We start from the raw sequence: 16,135 nt of genomic DNA, 5'->3' as shown, positions 1-16,135 counted from the left end.
CATTAGAGATTTCCAGTATTTGAACTGCTCTGAGTAGCAGGATGTAAAAATATTCAGTATGTTTTTTCATTAAAAAAGTAAAACTATCAGTTTATCAAGCTTCAGTCTGTGATCTGAGAATAAATTTCAGCCCAGCTCTTGAGGGCCTGCAGTGCAAGGATTTTTCCAGCTGCTCTGGGTTGAAGTCTGACTTTGGGTAGAATTCCAGGGTGACAAAATCCAAGCTTTCATCAGACAATTAAACCACACAGGCTCTGCTCCGTAATCCAGGCTGGAAAAGTGTCATCATCAACACTCACATATCAAATACTTCGCTTGTTATTTTTACACCACTGCCTCGCTGTTCAGCCTTCATTTGCTTTCCTGGATGTGTAACCTTCTGCAAACACAGGGCTGGTTTTGGGAATCTTCTTCATCTTACTGATCCATCCCAGCTGGAATCATCCTGAATGCCACAAACCTGGCAAAACTGCCTTAAAATTCAAAGAGAGTCTCAGTTATTTTCCCAATTCTGTCCAAAATGACTTTAGGCCACTTGTGGTGTTTAATCTCCAATGTCAGGATTGTGGTTATGTTCAAGGCCACCTCTGCATGCCACACAACTCTGACCCCAAACATCAGCTCAGACTGAGCTCAGCAATATTACCTGGGGAGGGCAAGGGTCAGGCTTTACCCTGCACTGCAGATCTCTGTGCAATTTGTTATCAGCAGGAGATAAGAACACACAACCCATCAGTGGATCGATTCACTTCTGCAGCGCTGGGCTGGAGTCTCACAGCAATCTGAACTCACAGTGTAGAGACAGTCACAGAAGGCTCACCCAGTCCAACCCCTGCAGGGAACAGGAACAGCTTCCACCATCCCAGGCTGCTCAGAGCCCCATCCAACCTGGCCTTGAACAATTCCAGGGATGTGGCACCCAAAACTTCCCTTGGAATCCTGAGCCAGGGCTTCATCATCCTCATAAAACATTTTGTGAGAAAATGGTGACTCACCTGCCTGCAAGAATTCATGGATGAGCTATACAAACAGAGAACAAACAGCGTTCTGCAAGATGGGCAACAGCTATGAAATACTGGGCAAAACAAAGTGACTGGTTAACTGGAAGCTGAAATTATGGACACCCAAACACTGCTTAGCAGGCAATTCTCATCAATAAGCTGCACTACAGAAAGGAAATCAGGGCTTTTTCCAATATCTTTGAAGCACTGGAAAGTCTGATTCAAACCTACCTCACCCCTTTTTTACTCCCCACATAACATTTAGCAATCCCATGAACTTCCTCATCTCCTGGCACAGTTCACTATAACAAATGTGATTCTGAAATCTGCTCACGGTTTTTGGATATTCAAGTTCCAATATACTGGGGAAGAAAAAATAACCTAGGAATGAAGGCCTATTAAAAGAAGAGGTACTGCTAGAGAAGCTGTAATTTCCCTAACATTAGTTTCAAATTAATTCCCAAATCCACTGCTGGAGATGTGCATCTAAAATAGAACAGGAATAAGAAAATGTTGAGCAATTCTGCTTTACAGATCACTGAAATCATATTGCAACAACCTGGCAAAGGAATGTTTGATTTTAATTGAACAGAATACAAAAACAAAACAAAACTGCTGTTCTGTCATGTCAACAGTCTCTTTAATCTCAAAATAAGAAGGTGTAAATGGATTTATTGTCTTATTTATTTGAAGAAATAACATTACTGTTCTTCCAGTGTTGCCTAGTGCTCTCCACAGCTTTGGGAAAAGCCAAGTTTTCTGTACACTTGTCACAGCCAGTTTAGCATAGAACACAGGTCATTTAAGTCATTTAAACACAACTGTGGAGTTGAAACATGAGTTTTTAAAACAAAGGCAGCTGCAAAAAGTACATCCAACCTACAACTTCTGCACCACTTCATACATACCTTCATCTGTTTTTCTGGAACTTCCTAGATTAACACAAAGTATTTGAAGACATTTGCACAGAAAACATGTTGCCAAGAGATTTTTCATTCCATTTATTTCAGAAATAAAAGAAAACAATAAATCACTTAGCAGACACAAAATTAGAAGATCAGGCCTTGTTTACTCTTTTCCAAAACTTGTCAGGATTCTCTCCAGCACAAAATATTCCCACCCAATCATCATGCCTGATAATCCCACATGCCTGATCAGGTAAAAAGCCAATGTAATCCTAGAATACAGTAGGTTATCAGTTCATATTATGTTACTGCACCTCTACCCCAGTTGATTTTTCACAAGAGGTTGGTAGATAAATGAATTGCAAAGCAAGTAACATTCTCCAAAATTTAACAGAACAGCATTTAGTATCTACTCTCCTTTACCTGCCACCATTCCTGGCAATTCACACTTAAACCAGGAAGTAATCCCAGTCAAATACAACTCAGGGCAGACCCAGAAATGCAGTGATTATTGACAAATCACCCCCAAACTGCTATGATTTGATTTTTTTTTACATTTGCCTTAGATAAGAGCAGTATACTTTGAAATACTTTGCATTTAGCTTGGATAATAATTATCACGTAACTGGGGTCCAAAGATTTTTTGCACTATTTAACTAAACTGCAAATGCTGGGTAACATTACAGCATGCCTCAAATCAGGTTTTAGACATATTTGCTAGATATTGACATTTGTACAAACATGCTGCCTTAATGAAAGGATCACCCTAAAAATTAGCCCTGGCTTGATCAAAAAATAGCAACAGCAGATTATTGCAGTAAAATAAGAATTTCAGCAACCACTGGGAATGGTTTTGAAATTTTTTGAGCTTGAATTTCAATATTAATGCATTAGAAGGTTTATTTATTAACATTTGGCATGTTTAATATTTTTCTATTTAAAGTCTTACAGATTAGAAAGAACACTTTATTCTCCTACCCCTGAAAAGGCTGTAAGGTGTAATCAATTTAGCTGAACAGTGCATGGAATAAGAAAATATCCTTTGCTACCTCCCTTATGTCAGTTATATCCCAACACAGCATTAGTAAGCAAAGATTATCTTAAAATATATATTGGGAATAAGACTGAACTGTATTTAGATGAAACTGTAATTAACTTTGTCTGACTCATAAGGAATGAGACATACCAACATTTTACTCAAGGTACTGGGTATCATTTTACTTCTGGAAGGCCAGAAATGAAATTCAAGAGGTGTGTTCATAAATACCGACAGGTAATTACTTTATTAGAAATACTGAACAGCAGCAACTTTTTAAGCAGTTTCTCCATGAGGGCAACCACACTGCCCTTATAGAAATTCTACTGTGTGATTTAGCCAAGAAAGTTGTACAACAAAAAAAAAATGAAGCAGTATTTTGATTAAATTTCTGTTTGCTCCTAGAAATGAAGGCAATTTCTTATCCATGAGTTGTTTAAAAATCCCCTAAGTTATTATCAAGCAGTAAAGCACTAGTGTTGAAAGGCACTAGGATAGGAGCTTGTGTTACCTGGTCTTGAGTACAGACAGCACTTGAAAGCTCAGTAAATCACACCTGTAAAATGTGCTTGGGGACAAGTCTGCTACATTCATTGAAGTGTTGGACAGGTTCTTGTGCAGCTGGAAGGATGCAAAATTCAGAGCAGCTCTCTGCAGATTTACAGGTTGGATCTTTCCTTGACAGACATATGAGTTCCGGACTGTGTGTATGTTCTAATTACATCCTGAAAATAAAGCAAGAGAAAAACTCAGATCAAGTTCTATTTAAAGTAAAGACCTGCAGGAAAAAACTGAATCAACTGAGTTGTTCTTTGGAGCAAGTACTGAGCCCAAGAAAGGCTTGTGGCAATTTTTCATTACCATCTCAAAGGGTGGGTAACCAACCTGAACACATTTTATATCATGTACAGATACCTTCCAGAAACCCTACAAACCTCAACTGAAACAAAGTCTTTGTACACCACCAGTTAATCAACATTTAATTGTTATTAGAGGACTGTCTTATTTTACAATTCTGTAAGCACTGACTTCTGGCCTTTAGCACAAATGGGGATCAAGACTAATTTCTCATGTCCTTGGATTTACAAGAGAAGCCAAAATAACTCACAGCCAGTCAAAATGCAACTACAAAAATCATTACCTTTTTCCCACCCTCAGCATTGTATTTGTCCAGCAAAGCCTGGATACAGGCTCCATAACTAGGATGAACATCATGGAAGTTTTTCACCTGCACAGGAAGACAAAACAGAAAAGGCGGTAAGAATTTTTTCCTCCATTTCAAGAGGGTTCTTTACCACACTTCCTGGGCTACAAGCAGTAGGTATCATAAGGAAGAAAAGTTTAATTCTGATCAGTTATAAACAAGACATGAACATCTCCAAAGACGATTTCTATTATGCCACACAGAGCTCATTCCCAATTTAAACAAAGTTGCCCTGGGAAGGATAAGGATCCAATCCCTCCTTGGCCCTCATTGCTTCTCCTTGTTTAGAGCAAAACCTTACTCTGGCAGTCATCTGATTTTTAAAACACCGAGCTAAACATTTGTTCAACACCTGTCCCATTCTTCCCCCCAGGAACAAGTTACTTTAACATGTTATATACTGATGCTATATTGTGTAAATAGGCAAATATTTAAGTATGAGAATTCCAGAGTAAGAAAAAATCCAGCCTTTTCAGAGAATTCCTGATCTTCCTTTCCAGAAGTCATTATGAAAATGTTACCAGGCTGATAGAAAACCTGGAATAAACCCAAAGGCACTTACAGCTCGTTTCTGAATGAAGAGCTGGGCATCCTTCAGATGTTCTGCAATGTTCTTACACAGCCTCTGGCGCTCTTCCTCGTTCAGCACTTTGAGGTAGAATTCTCTCACCTAAAGGAAATAAAGGTTTATTTTGATAGTCCCAAAAGTGAATAAAAATAGCTTTCGCTTCCTAGTCAAGTAACACTTAGAATACGCAAAACATTTAAAAGGCATCCAATCTGTCAGGGTTTTTCTTTGGCAAATATGCCAACAACTTCTCCAGACACTAATGGCAAGAAAACAAGTCAGAGCCTCTACCTAACAATGCCCAAAATCTGAATTTCAGATTCTGTGAGAACTCACACTAACGCACACCCTACACATTCCTCATTGTGTGCCAAGCAGCACAAAGCCTTCCCACAGCCCCACCTGGGTCACATTGTCCTCATTGGCACTGTTGAAGCGCTGCACGTCCCCTGAAGCAAACATGCGGCTCTCCTTCAGCTGGGGCTGATCCTCAGGACCAGTGAAGCTGTTTGGATAATAATTTGGGGCACCACCTGGGAAAAAATAATCCCCAAACCAAATCAATCAGATGGGAGCACTTTCAAGGAAATCAGAAGACAGAGGATGTTATTTGCTTGGAGGAATCTAAATCAATTACTGAGACAGGATTCATTTTATTAAAAACAGCTGCCAGCATTTTTCTGTCAACACCTTCAAGCCAGTACTTGACAGCACCTGCTACAAAGAGAATTTCCACAGCTTTTTTCAGAGAATATTGATTCAAAAATAAGAAAACCTGGCCACAACAATATTTCTCAATTATAATAGAAAGTCATGGCTGAAGTTTAAGGCAGCATAAAAACACAATCATTTACATATCTGAAGTACTACAATGCTTCCCTGTGTAGGGGGTGTATTTTAAACACCTAGTGAACTAAGAGAACTGCATAAAAATAAACTCATTATCTGTTCTGGGACAAGTGCAGCTGTCCTCAAGTTCCTGTTTTTCAAATATTTCCCTCTCCTTCCTCAGCACGTGTCTGAATTCATAGCCCAGAGGAACACATATTTTGGCATGAGCCACAGCTTAAGTACATCCTTGTTTACTCTCAGGTGGAAAACAGCCACTATTGGGCAAACCCTGACAGAACAGAAGCTGCTCAGTAGAGGGGAAGTGACAGCTCTACTCTTGGCATTTTCACTTTTGTCTTTCACAATCTCTCAGAAATCTGAAAGCAAAAATGTGGACTGAGCCAAGTCAGTCTCTAAAACCTGACTGCAGGTATTCTTCCACAAACTGCTTTCCTGTTAAAGACCTTTCTATTAAGTTTTAAACACATCCTAAGCTTTGTTTGCTTTTTATACTTTCAAACAAATTCCTCATCTCGTATCCGAATATCCCAAGTCTCCTTTACTGGATTAACAGAGAAGATCTACAAGCATTCTAACAAGTACGTAAAGATAATAAACATGGATCATAAGCCCCCTATGAATTGAAGGGCACACAGTAGCCCATGCCTGAGCATGATTATATTGAAATTATTATATTGAAAGCTAGCTACCTTGGTTGTCAGAAACAGTCATTGGCCCATCCCTCTGATAGTTGGCCACCCTGGCTCTGAAGGGACAGTTGACAGGGATCTGCAGATAGTTGGGGCCCAGGCGGTGTCTGTGGGTGTCAGGGTAAGAGAAGAGGCGCCCCTAAAACATTGAGCACAAACACGAACCACCACTTGTAAAACACTGGGGCATGTCAACTCAAAGCTTTCATAAGCAGCAAAGTAACCAATGCTCCTCAGGTCACACCTCCTGTTTACCTGCAGCATTTTGTCAGGGCTGGGCTCAATTCCAGGAGGCATGTTGCTAGGGTCATAAGCCATCTGTTCCACCTCTGCAAAGTAGTTGACAGGATTCCTGTTCAAGACCAGCTTTCCCACAGGGATGAGAGGGTAGTCACCATGAGGCCAAACCTGTAAGACACAACACACATCCAGTAAAATCAACATTATTACAGTATTATGCAGCTTAACCGCCAGGCAGAATTCACCCGATTTCAGTCTAGGTTAATAAAATACATTACTGAGTTTCTTTTCTCTTAACAAACCTTGAGGAATGTCTTATTTTAAGAAGCCTTCTGCAATCAACACAGATTATTAATGCAACTTATTTCATCATCCCAGCATAATCTCAGCACTTGAGTACTTGAACGAAATACCCACAGGCCCTTGAAAAGCTGCCTAGGGAAGCAGGGCGTGGGTGGAACTGGTGGCACAAATGTTTTCAGCTCCTTCAAAATGCTTAACTGGCTTAACTGGCATTTTCTTTGCCATCTGAGCTGCACTTTTAAAGTTCAAAGGTCTTTAGCCACTTGGGGAGAATGGTGTTAGAGGTAAAAAAAGAGTTTATGCAACGCTAGTTTATGTTGTCATCTTTCAATGAGGCATTTCTAGGAGCAGCTATTGGAAGTGGGACAAAATGAGACCAGCAACGCTCAGGGTGTGACTCTGATCTGAGATCACACTTCTGAAGTGCCATGGGATCTGCAGGCCTGGAATCAAGCCCTACCCATATTTCCCTGAGGAAAAGTAACATCAGATATAACACAACTACAGCTTCACTCCAGAAGTCCTGGCTCATCGTGGCTCTACAATAAAGAATACACTTAAAAACTACCTGAAACTGAATATTCCCAGAATTATCAGACATACCTTAGTCAGATCAAAAGGATTAAATGGGAACTTCTCTGCTTCTTCAAAAGTCATAACCTGAATGTAGAAGGACCATGAGGGAAAGTTCCCCTTGGCAATGGCATTGTAAAGGTCCCGTATGGCATAGTCAGGATCAGTAGAAGCCAATCTTCCTGCTTCCTCCACAGAAAGGTTTTTGATGCCCTGGTCAGTCTAAAAGCAATGCAAGCACCAGTTACAGCATGCATAAAGTACTACAGAGATGATTCATCAAGAATGGATTTTAACAAGGTTTATAATCCAAGAATGAGACTGTCCAAGTTCTAACTTCCAGTAACTTGAGTTTAGATTTATAGTACATTCAACAGCTGCCTTCCAGACAAAAATCAGTTCATTGATAGTGCTCCATTAACAAGAGACAGATGCCCAAATAAGAGTTTCTTACAGTCTAGTAAATGAATAGAAGACAGATGCCTCTCCTACTGGTTAAGGGTATGAAACTGATACTCAACAAGGACTCCACAAACCTTTGAACCTGAATTAAACTTGAAAAGTCACACATCTTTATGGTTTTTATCCAGCATGATGTATAGTTTCAATTTAAAAAATGATTACCTTGGCATGGAATTTGCAGTAAACTGCTCTTCCATCAGCATTAACCAGTTTGAAGGTGTGTGATCCATATCCATTCATGTGGCGATAGCCATCAGGAATGCCACGGTCACTGAACAGGAAAGACACCTGAAGAGAGGGATCAAATGCTATGAATGGGCTCAGCATATCAAGGAGAAATTCTTCACTCCAGACTACGTTTGTTTATTGTTAATCTGCATCACTGGGAGTTATGTTAATGTTGTCAGGAATTCCTTGAGGAATTTCTACTTTAGGTGTTAATGAAATAAAACTGACTCCCCTGTAAGCATAGGTAAGTATGAATAATTTAAAATCATATTTAAATAAAATATAAATAAGACTATGTAGACTTCTAAATCAAACATGGAAAAGAGAGAGTTAAGAACCTGCTGTCATAACATGATTATCTTATCATACAAAATAAAGTCACAGGAGAAGCTTACTTGATGCAAAGACTCAGGGCGAAGACTCCAGAAGTCCCACACCATGTCTGGATCCTTCAGATGAGTCTGAGGATTCCTCTTTTGGCTATGGATGAAGGAGGGAAACTAATTCGTCCAGAAGTTGAAAAGGAAAAAGAGAGAAAAACAAGACAAAGCTGTAAGATCACTGAAAAAAAATCTTCTACTGCCATACCCTTCCTGCCAAACACATTAATTCACAGACCAGTCAGTAAAATTAGGGTAATGTCAAACATTCACAATTAGAATAAACAGAGATAAAGAATGCTTTCATTTTGTGGTTGATAAGGTGAGAGATAAAACTGTTCAGATTTGTATTTCTGTGTTTATGTGACTCATAAATGAATACAGAGATACTATGAAGTATCTGTGCAGAACTCCTGCACTCAAGGAAAACCCCTCTGCTAGCTGCTGTCAAACTTATGCCAAAAGACCAAAAAACCCCAGATTTAATAAACAGAATTGGCAAGAAGGTTTTCAAGTGAAAAGTTCAAGTGAAAAGCATGAAACCATCTAAGTTATCAAGCTTTAGTTCTTTATTAACTTTTGCTTCAGAACATCTTTCCAAGTAAAAAATGTTCAGACAATCTGACCAATAACCAAGTTTTTGCTTCTGAGGGAAGCCAAAACAAGATGTGAATGAACTTTTGTGCTTACTCACCAACATTGCATCCCGAATAAAGAAGATGGGAGTGTTGTTTCCCACAAGATCCCAATTCCCATCCTCCGTGTAGAACTTCATGGCAAAGCCTCGGGGGTCACGAACTGTGTCAGCTGAGCCAGATTCTCCAGCTTGAAGAAATACATGACCACACAGAAGTGTTAGCATAGGAAATGCATATAAATATGAGCTGAAAATAGGCCATAAAATCCTAAAAGGGCAAGGTTTATTGCAGTCTTTTCTACACCAAGGAATTGTATGAATATTTTCAACAATGCTTCAGGCACTGAGAGTTTTCAAAGTGTAAAGCCGACCAAACATTCAGGCCTCAGTTAAAAAAAGGAAAAAATGAAGTATATCCACTTGAGCCAATTAAGAATGGAATTTGCATTATCACTAAGAGAGACATCATCAGATTTTAAGGCTGAATCATCTAAACCCACATTTGTTTCTGTACACCAAATCCCAGTGGGAAAGCTCTCATCTGAAAGGTAGCAATCTAACCAGCGTGCCTAATAAAACACTATGGAAGAGCTGTAATCCTTTTAATTCCTCCTGCTTCACCCCGGATGGGATTTTCAATGGGAATTGAGACCAGAGCACAAGTGCTTAGCACACCACCTGTGCAGAAGTGTTCCAGAAGTGCTCAGAACAGCTAATGCTGAATTGTGATGAAATCAGTAGGACGCTCATTCCCTCGTTAAAAACCTCGTGTATTCCAGACGAGCAGGGAGGGAACGTGTCCAAACAGGGCAGGCAAAGGGAAGGGAAGGATGCAACAACTTGCTCCAGCAGCAGTCCACTTTTCAAACTCAGCACAGTGTCCTTACCCTGTACAACACTCAGGACACCCTAAATCCTAAGGGATTTAAGACTGGAAACAGCCAGTAGGCCAAAGCCAGCAGCTCCCTGAGCCTTGCTGGACTACTTTTTTCTCTCCAATACTTCCAGAACTGAATCCTCATTAGGATTTCTTTCCTTTTAAATACATCCACATCATGAATTATAATTTTTCTATCAGACAAGCTACTGACCACAATCAGCTTCAACAAATAGCATTTAAGATTTTGCTAGTTTGTGAATTCCAATCTTTAAGAAATCAGAGTTTATTTAAGGAAGATTTTTTGTTTTCATTTGCCCAGTATTTAGTTTACATCATTCATCCCCATAACATTCCTGCAGCATAAGAGATGATAGGTATTTAACTTATTAGTGTTGACTGTGATCCAACCAGAAACAAAGCAAGTTTTCTGTCAGAAAAAACCAGCTTGGGCTGCCCTCTCTCTCACATTTCAGACAGAAAAGTGTCTCCAGAGAGCTCTGACAGAAAGGGGCAAAAGCTGCTTAAGGTCTTCCATGCAAGTGAATGTCAGAGAAGATGAAGCAAGCACTGCAGACACCCTTCAGTGCCCCACAATGCAAACAGTGCTCTCAGGGCACACATGCAGAAGACACAAAGGGAATTTAGAGCCTTACCAACAGTGGAGAAGCGGATGGCAAGCGGAGTCCTTTTCCCAATGTGCTCAAACACTTTTGCCTTACAGTACTGGGTGATATCATGAGTGACTTCAAAATAGCCAAAGGCTCCTGAAGAACAGCAAGTTCAAAATATCAGATCCAAATACCTTCCTCCCACTCCTAGCTTGTCTGTTAACATACAACTTGAAGTCCAAGGGAAGTACACCAGTTTAAACAATGCTCTAAACACTCCATTTTCTTTCACAAAATGAAACTGATTTAACACAAGCTATTTGCTCTTTCTCTCCTCCTTAACTGACTCTTAGCAGCTCCCAGCACAGAAGATGCTCTTCTGCCAAGATCTGTGTATTCATCTGGGAGCAATGTAGGTATTTCTTTAATCCTTCTATGAGTTGCAGAATTTTTGGTGCATCTGTAAGCTGGGTGAAGCAACACAACCCTTTCCACCCCCACAGAGGAACTTTTCCCATGTACAATCACATTTTAAATACAGCCCCATATTTGCTCCTTCTAGGGCAATGCATAACAAAACTCAATGTACTAATTCTACCTTACTAAGACCAAGAATAATTTTTTAAAGGTTTAAGGTTTTTTAATTTAAATATTAGATTATCAGCTTGCTTTGGCAGACATACACTAGAAGACAAAGCCAAATTCCCTATTAAGTAACATGGAAACAACATTTGAATAGAGATGGGGAGGAACAGACAGAAGAAGCAGAGACTACAACAGATACAGTAAAAATTGAGGGGCTATAGCCACATTTTCTCTCATTTTTGTAAATTTTGCAGTGCTTCAAGTTTTGAGTTGAAGGTCTTACCACTGTTGTTTATACTGATTTATTACAGCTAGTAACACTAAATCATAAATAACAATGTAATTTAGGCATCACAATCTACACATTTACTCAAAAGCTCTTTCATTCTACACATAGAAAATATGTGATTTTAAACATACCTGCCCCTTTTGCATGCACAACTCTCTCAGGAATCCTCTCTCTGTCAAAGTGAGCCATCTCATCAGTGAAAACAACATCTTGGACAAGAAGAGGTCCACGTGGCCCCACTGTCAGGATATTCAGCTTATCCCCAATGGGGTTCCCAGAGCCTGTGGTCAGGACATCTGGTTTCTGGAAGCAAGAGAAAGTCACTTTCAACACCAGAAATTAAAAACCCTCTGGATCTGAGCCACACAATGTGCATGACTCAATCATTACATGTCACAGAACATATCAACAAGAAGTGGCAAAATGACTTCAGATTCTGGGGGAAGTTACAGAACACACAGATGTTTACCTAAATTACAAAGCAAAGTTTTAGGACAATTTAAGAAGGAGAGTTGAAGTCATGTAAAATCCAGGAATGTTTTCTGTGGCTCAGAAGTGTTTCTTGTCAAGACCACTGAACTCATTTCAAGAAAAATATGGGATGGAAAAAAAAAACTAAAACAAGAGCAGCTGCTGGAAAATAAGGGAGAAAGGAGAGGAAGAAGGAGGTATTGTCAGTACAGGGGTAGAGACATAAGGAAAGAGCTACAGCCAGACCAAAATGGGGTTTCCTTAATTAGTAGTGGTCTGGAAGAGTTATGGAAAACAACAGAAGTAGGAATACCTGAGGAATCATCATTTTAGACTCCTGCACCATGGAAAGACTAAGATTAACACAAACCCTAAGAAGCTCTACTGGCAGGAAATGTCCTACAACTTCAAGAAACACCTGCACTAGAACTGAGTTTATGAGAATATTATGAGAATAGAACTTTCTCATTAAAAGATTCTAGTAGAAAAGACTTCATCTGCATCACATGTGGGGTTATATGCTCCTCTAAGGCAATATTCCTGTTTAATGGGTGCTGTGGAAAATGTAGTGAGAAAGGCACATCAGCTCCAGAGACCTGCTGGTCACAGTTTTCAATTCTTTCTGGAGTACATTTATTGTTAGGAGCCTTGTAAAGGACTTATAGGAACACAAAAAAAAAAAAAAAATAAGGACCAAGGAAAAAATAAAGAAAATAAACACAAAATTTTCAACAGGGTGAGCTCAAACAGTCGCAGATTCCAGCTAACAATAAATCCACCACAGCTTGCACTAAACTGACATAATTCCATATGGGCTCTCCATCCACACTATCCAGAAGCATCCACACAGCTGAACCACATCAGCACAAACTCCCTCAGCCCTTCCTGACAAGTTCTCCTCCTTTAAAGTTCTATAAATGAAAAGGGATGGTGGAGAGAATGAAGAAGCAATTCTTGATGAGAAAAGCATTCATTATTCTAACAGTGACTGCATGGGGTTCCAATTCTTACCCTAAGTTCTGCTTTAAGGGGGTTAATTACTGCAAACAGACAAGATTCCCATCTGATAGAAGACTTTATTCCCCCCAAAAGGCAACCCACAAAGGCAAGGAAAGAATAATTATTCACATCCACACCCAGAGCTCTGGATGAGGCAGAGAACACAGGGAGTTCCAGACACCTTTGTTTCACTCAGGTCCACGAATAACCACATAAAAGACATTTGAGAGGATAAGTGCATTTCCACTGTGTTCCTACTAACGTGCAGCACGTGCTACTGCAGCTGGCTTAAATTCCCAAAATATCCACGTTCTTTATTGCTTCACCACTTCATTAGCATAAAGCTTTAAGCATAAATCCAATTCCTCTGGGATGCCTGGAATCCTCACCTACACTGAAATCTGCACAAACATTATAAAAGACAATAAGTAACTGGTTACAAATATAAACATGATGTTCAGAAAGTTACAGGGAAGTTAAATAAAGCCAAATTCGTATTTCAAGTCTAACAAACATCTGCTTAAATCAAAAGGTTATCTATAGCTTCTTATGGGAAATATGCAAGAGTAGAAATTGTTCTCAGTATATTTTCCACTGTTTATTTATTATAGACTATTCTAAAATGCCAATATTTAAGGCCACTAGAAGTAGTTGCTAAAACCACAACTTGTTGACATTAAGGCTGTAAAAAAAAATTAACAGCTTTGTGGCTGTAGACTCCTTTGTGTAGGCAGACTTTCTAGTGTTCACATTAGAAGTAAAGAATATTCCTTTACTTAGTGGAAGGAGATAGTCACTTTAGTTTCAGGATAACGTTGAGGCACACAAAGTAAGTTCCAGAGAAGAAAAAACCCCACACCACAGTTTGAGGAAGAACTCTCACACTACTTTTGGACCTGAGTTTGTTTGAAGCCTGTGATTCAATCTGGTTGGGAGCTGCACACAGCCCAGACCTTGATAGGTAAGAGCTTTCAGATCTGTATTTCATTACAGCACTAACCTGCCATGACAAAAAGAAGGGAAGGAAAGCCAGAAGAATTTTAGTCGCTGCTATGGCAAACAGCACACATCAAAGTACACACTTCCAGGCGTTACTGATACTTTGCACCTCATACAACTCACTTTAAAATTCTAATAAGTCCTCCCTACTTTCTATCTTAAAGTCTCATGACTCCTTATGCAACACAGACTTTGGGTTGCCTCCCAATCTCCAAATTAACTTTGGCCTCTTTTCAAACGCTGCTCTGCTACAGAAAAGCTGACATCCCTACAAAAAGAATTACTCATGGATAAAAAAGGAACTACTATGACACATGCTAGGATATGATGGAGTCACAAGCCATCAGGTAGTTTTTGCACTGTACCATTGGGAACCGAGAGAAAAAATAAAATTAAGACGACTTAACAGCTCCGATGGGAACTGAAACATCCACTTACATCTTGCAAGATTGCCACTTAAAACCAGCACAAAATGTATTTAGTAGCAAATACACGTTTCGTCAGAAACGACACGTGGAAACTGTCACAGCGATTTGACGAAGAAGGGAAGCGAACTCTTGCAACATTTACACCTTAACCTAAATATCTGGAGTCTATTCTACAGCTTCAGATGACTGAGTGCCATTCTGTTGATTACATGCCCTTACGATTTCAGCCAGCCACCTGTCCCAGTCCACTTCATAGGACCAGAGAATTGTTTGGGTTGGAAGGGATCTTCAAGGTCATTGAATTCCACCCCCTGCCACGGGCAGGGACACCTCCCACTATCCACGACTGCTCCAAGCTCCGTCCAACCTGACCTTGATCACTTCCAGGGATGGGGCAGCCACGGTTTCTCTGGGAAACCTGTGCCAGGGTCTCACCAATCCCACAGAGAAGAATTTCTTCCTAAAAAATTCCCTTCGGTCTGGTCACGCAGAATACGCTGAGCTGGAAGGGAGCCACAAGGATCACCGAGTCCAACTCCTGGCCCTGCACACACTGCTGAACGTGCTTTATCTCTTCTATTATTCCCTAGTCACATTTTCACCGGGCTCTACCGCCGTGACAGCAAACCGAAACGCAAACTTCTGATTTAAGACAGAAGAACATCGCCCCCATGCCTGCCCGCGGGCCCGCGCCTGGGGCGCAGCGCAGCCCCGGCGCTGCCGGGCAGGATCGGCCGGGGCCAGGCAGCGCTGCCCGCCCGTATCGCTCGGGGCCAGCTGGCAGCCTCCAGCCCTCCGTGCCTCGCTGCTCCCGGGCACAGCTCCAACCGTGGGGGCGAGGCCGGGACGGGCCGAGGGCGCCTCGCCCTCCGCCGCTGCCCCGGGGACGCCCGGGCGCTCGGAGCGCCGCATCCCGCTTAACTCCGCGGGGCTCTGCGCCCTCCGGCGCCGCGGCTCCCGGGGGATGCGAAGCGCGGGAGTAGCGGGGAGCGACGGTGCCCGGCGGGTACCTGCGAACCCCGCTGGTTCTTCCACTGCTCCAGCTGGTTCGCGGCGTCGTCCCGCCCGTCGGCCATTTTGCGGTCTCCGGCGACCCCCGAGGCAGCAAGGGCAGCGAGGAGAGGAGCGGCGGGGCTGTGTTCGCTCCCGGCGAGGAGGCAGCAGCGGCGGGGAGCTCAGGCCGTGGCCCGGTCACGCTGTCACCCCGCGGGGACCCTGCGCCACCGCCGCGTCCCTCCCGCAGCAGCCGCGGGTAGCGGGAGGCACCGCCAATACAGCTCCGCTCCCGCCTGCGCCCGCCCCCGCTACCTCTTCGGCCAATAGCACCGCGGCCAGCCGCCACCTCGATGTCTGATTGGTCTAAAGACACGTCAATCATGGGCGGCGAGGTCCCGCCCCCTCCTCACGCTGTGAGGGAGAGGCCGGCGGCGCTGTCGGGTTCCTTTGAAATTGAAAGGAAATTTTCCAATATCCCTGCGAAATTTACCAAAATCTCTGCGAAAGGGATTTTTCGCCTGTAATCGCATTGTTGAGATGCCGGAGATTTCTAAAACTGCTGGTGGTGGAGGCGTTGTGCAGTGACAGGAAAAAGTTATAGGTTCGCCACCGTGAAAGCTGCACTTAGGGAGTTTCTGAGGGAGGATTTGTTTCAGCAGTGAAAAAAAATGCTGAAACTTTTGTTTGCTGAAATTTGCTGAAACAAATTTGTTTGTAAATTGCAAAATCAAAGCGACCGATATATAACTATATAAATTATGTAACTATATAAATTACATCAGTGTCTAACTGTATACGGGCT

The 16,135-nt window shown here is 41.7% G+C and overlaps 1 protein-coding gene across 1 annotated transcript; it reads right to left on the bottom strand.

Annotated features, from left to right (window-relative positions):
- Positions 1-1,978: 1,978 nt before the first annotated feature.
- CAT (catalase) lies at positions 1,979-15,578 on the bottom strand. The gene is made up of 13 exons (XM_058807832.1): positions 15,348-15,578; positions 11,572-11,743; positions 10,612-10,722; positions 9,136-9,266; positions 8,457-8,561; positions 7,996-8,121; positions 7,402-7,593; positions 6,511-6,663; positions 6,256-6,394; positions 5,117-5,247; positions 4,709-4,816; positions 4,084-4,170; positions 1,979-3,667 (listed from the first exon to the last, which is right to left on the bottom strand). Exons 1-13 carry the CDS (start codon positions 15,411-15,413, stop codon positions 3,602-3,604), a joined length of 1,587 nt encoding a protein of 528 aa, XP_058663815.1. The 5' UTR covers positions 15,414-15,578; the 3' UTR covers positions 1,979-3,601.
- Positions 15,579-16,135: the final 557 nt, after the last annotated feature.

Source organism: Ammospiza caudacuta, chromosome 6 (genome assembly GCF_027887145.1).
Source record: "Ammospiza caudacuta isolate bAmmCau1 chromosome 6, bAmmCau1.pri, whole genome shotgun sequence".
NCBI classification, from domain to species: domain Eukaryota; kingdom Metazoa; phylum Chordata; class Aves; order Passeriformes; family Passerellidae; genus Ammospiza; species Ammospiza caudacuta.
Note: the sequence above shows the minus strand (reverse complement) of the source record. Positions and strands in the feature narration are given on the sequence as shown.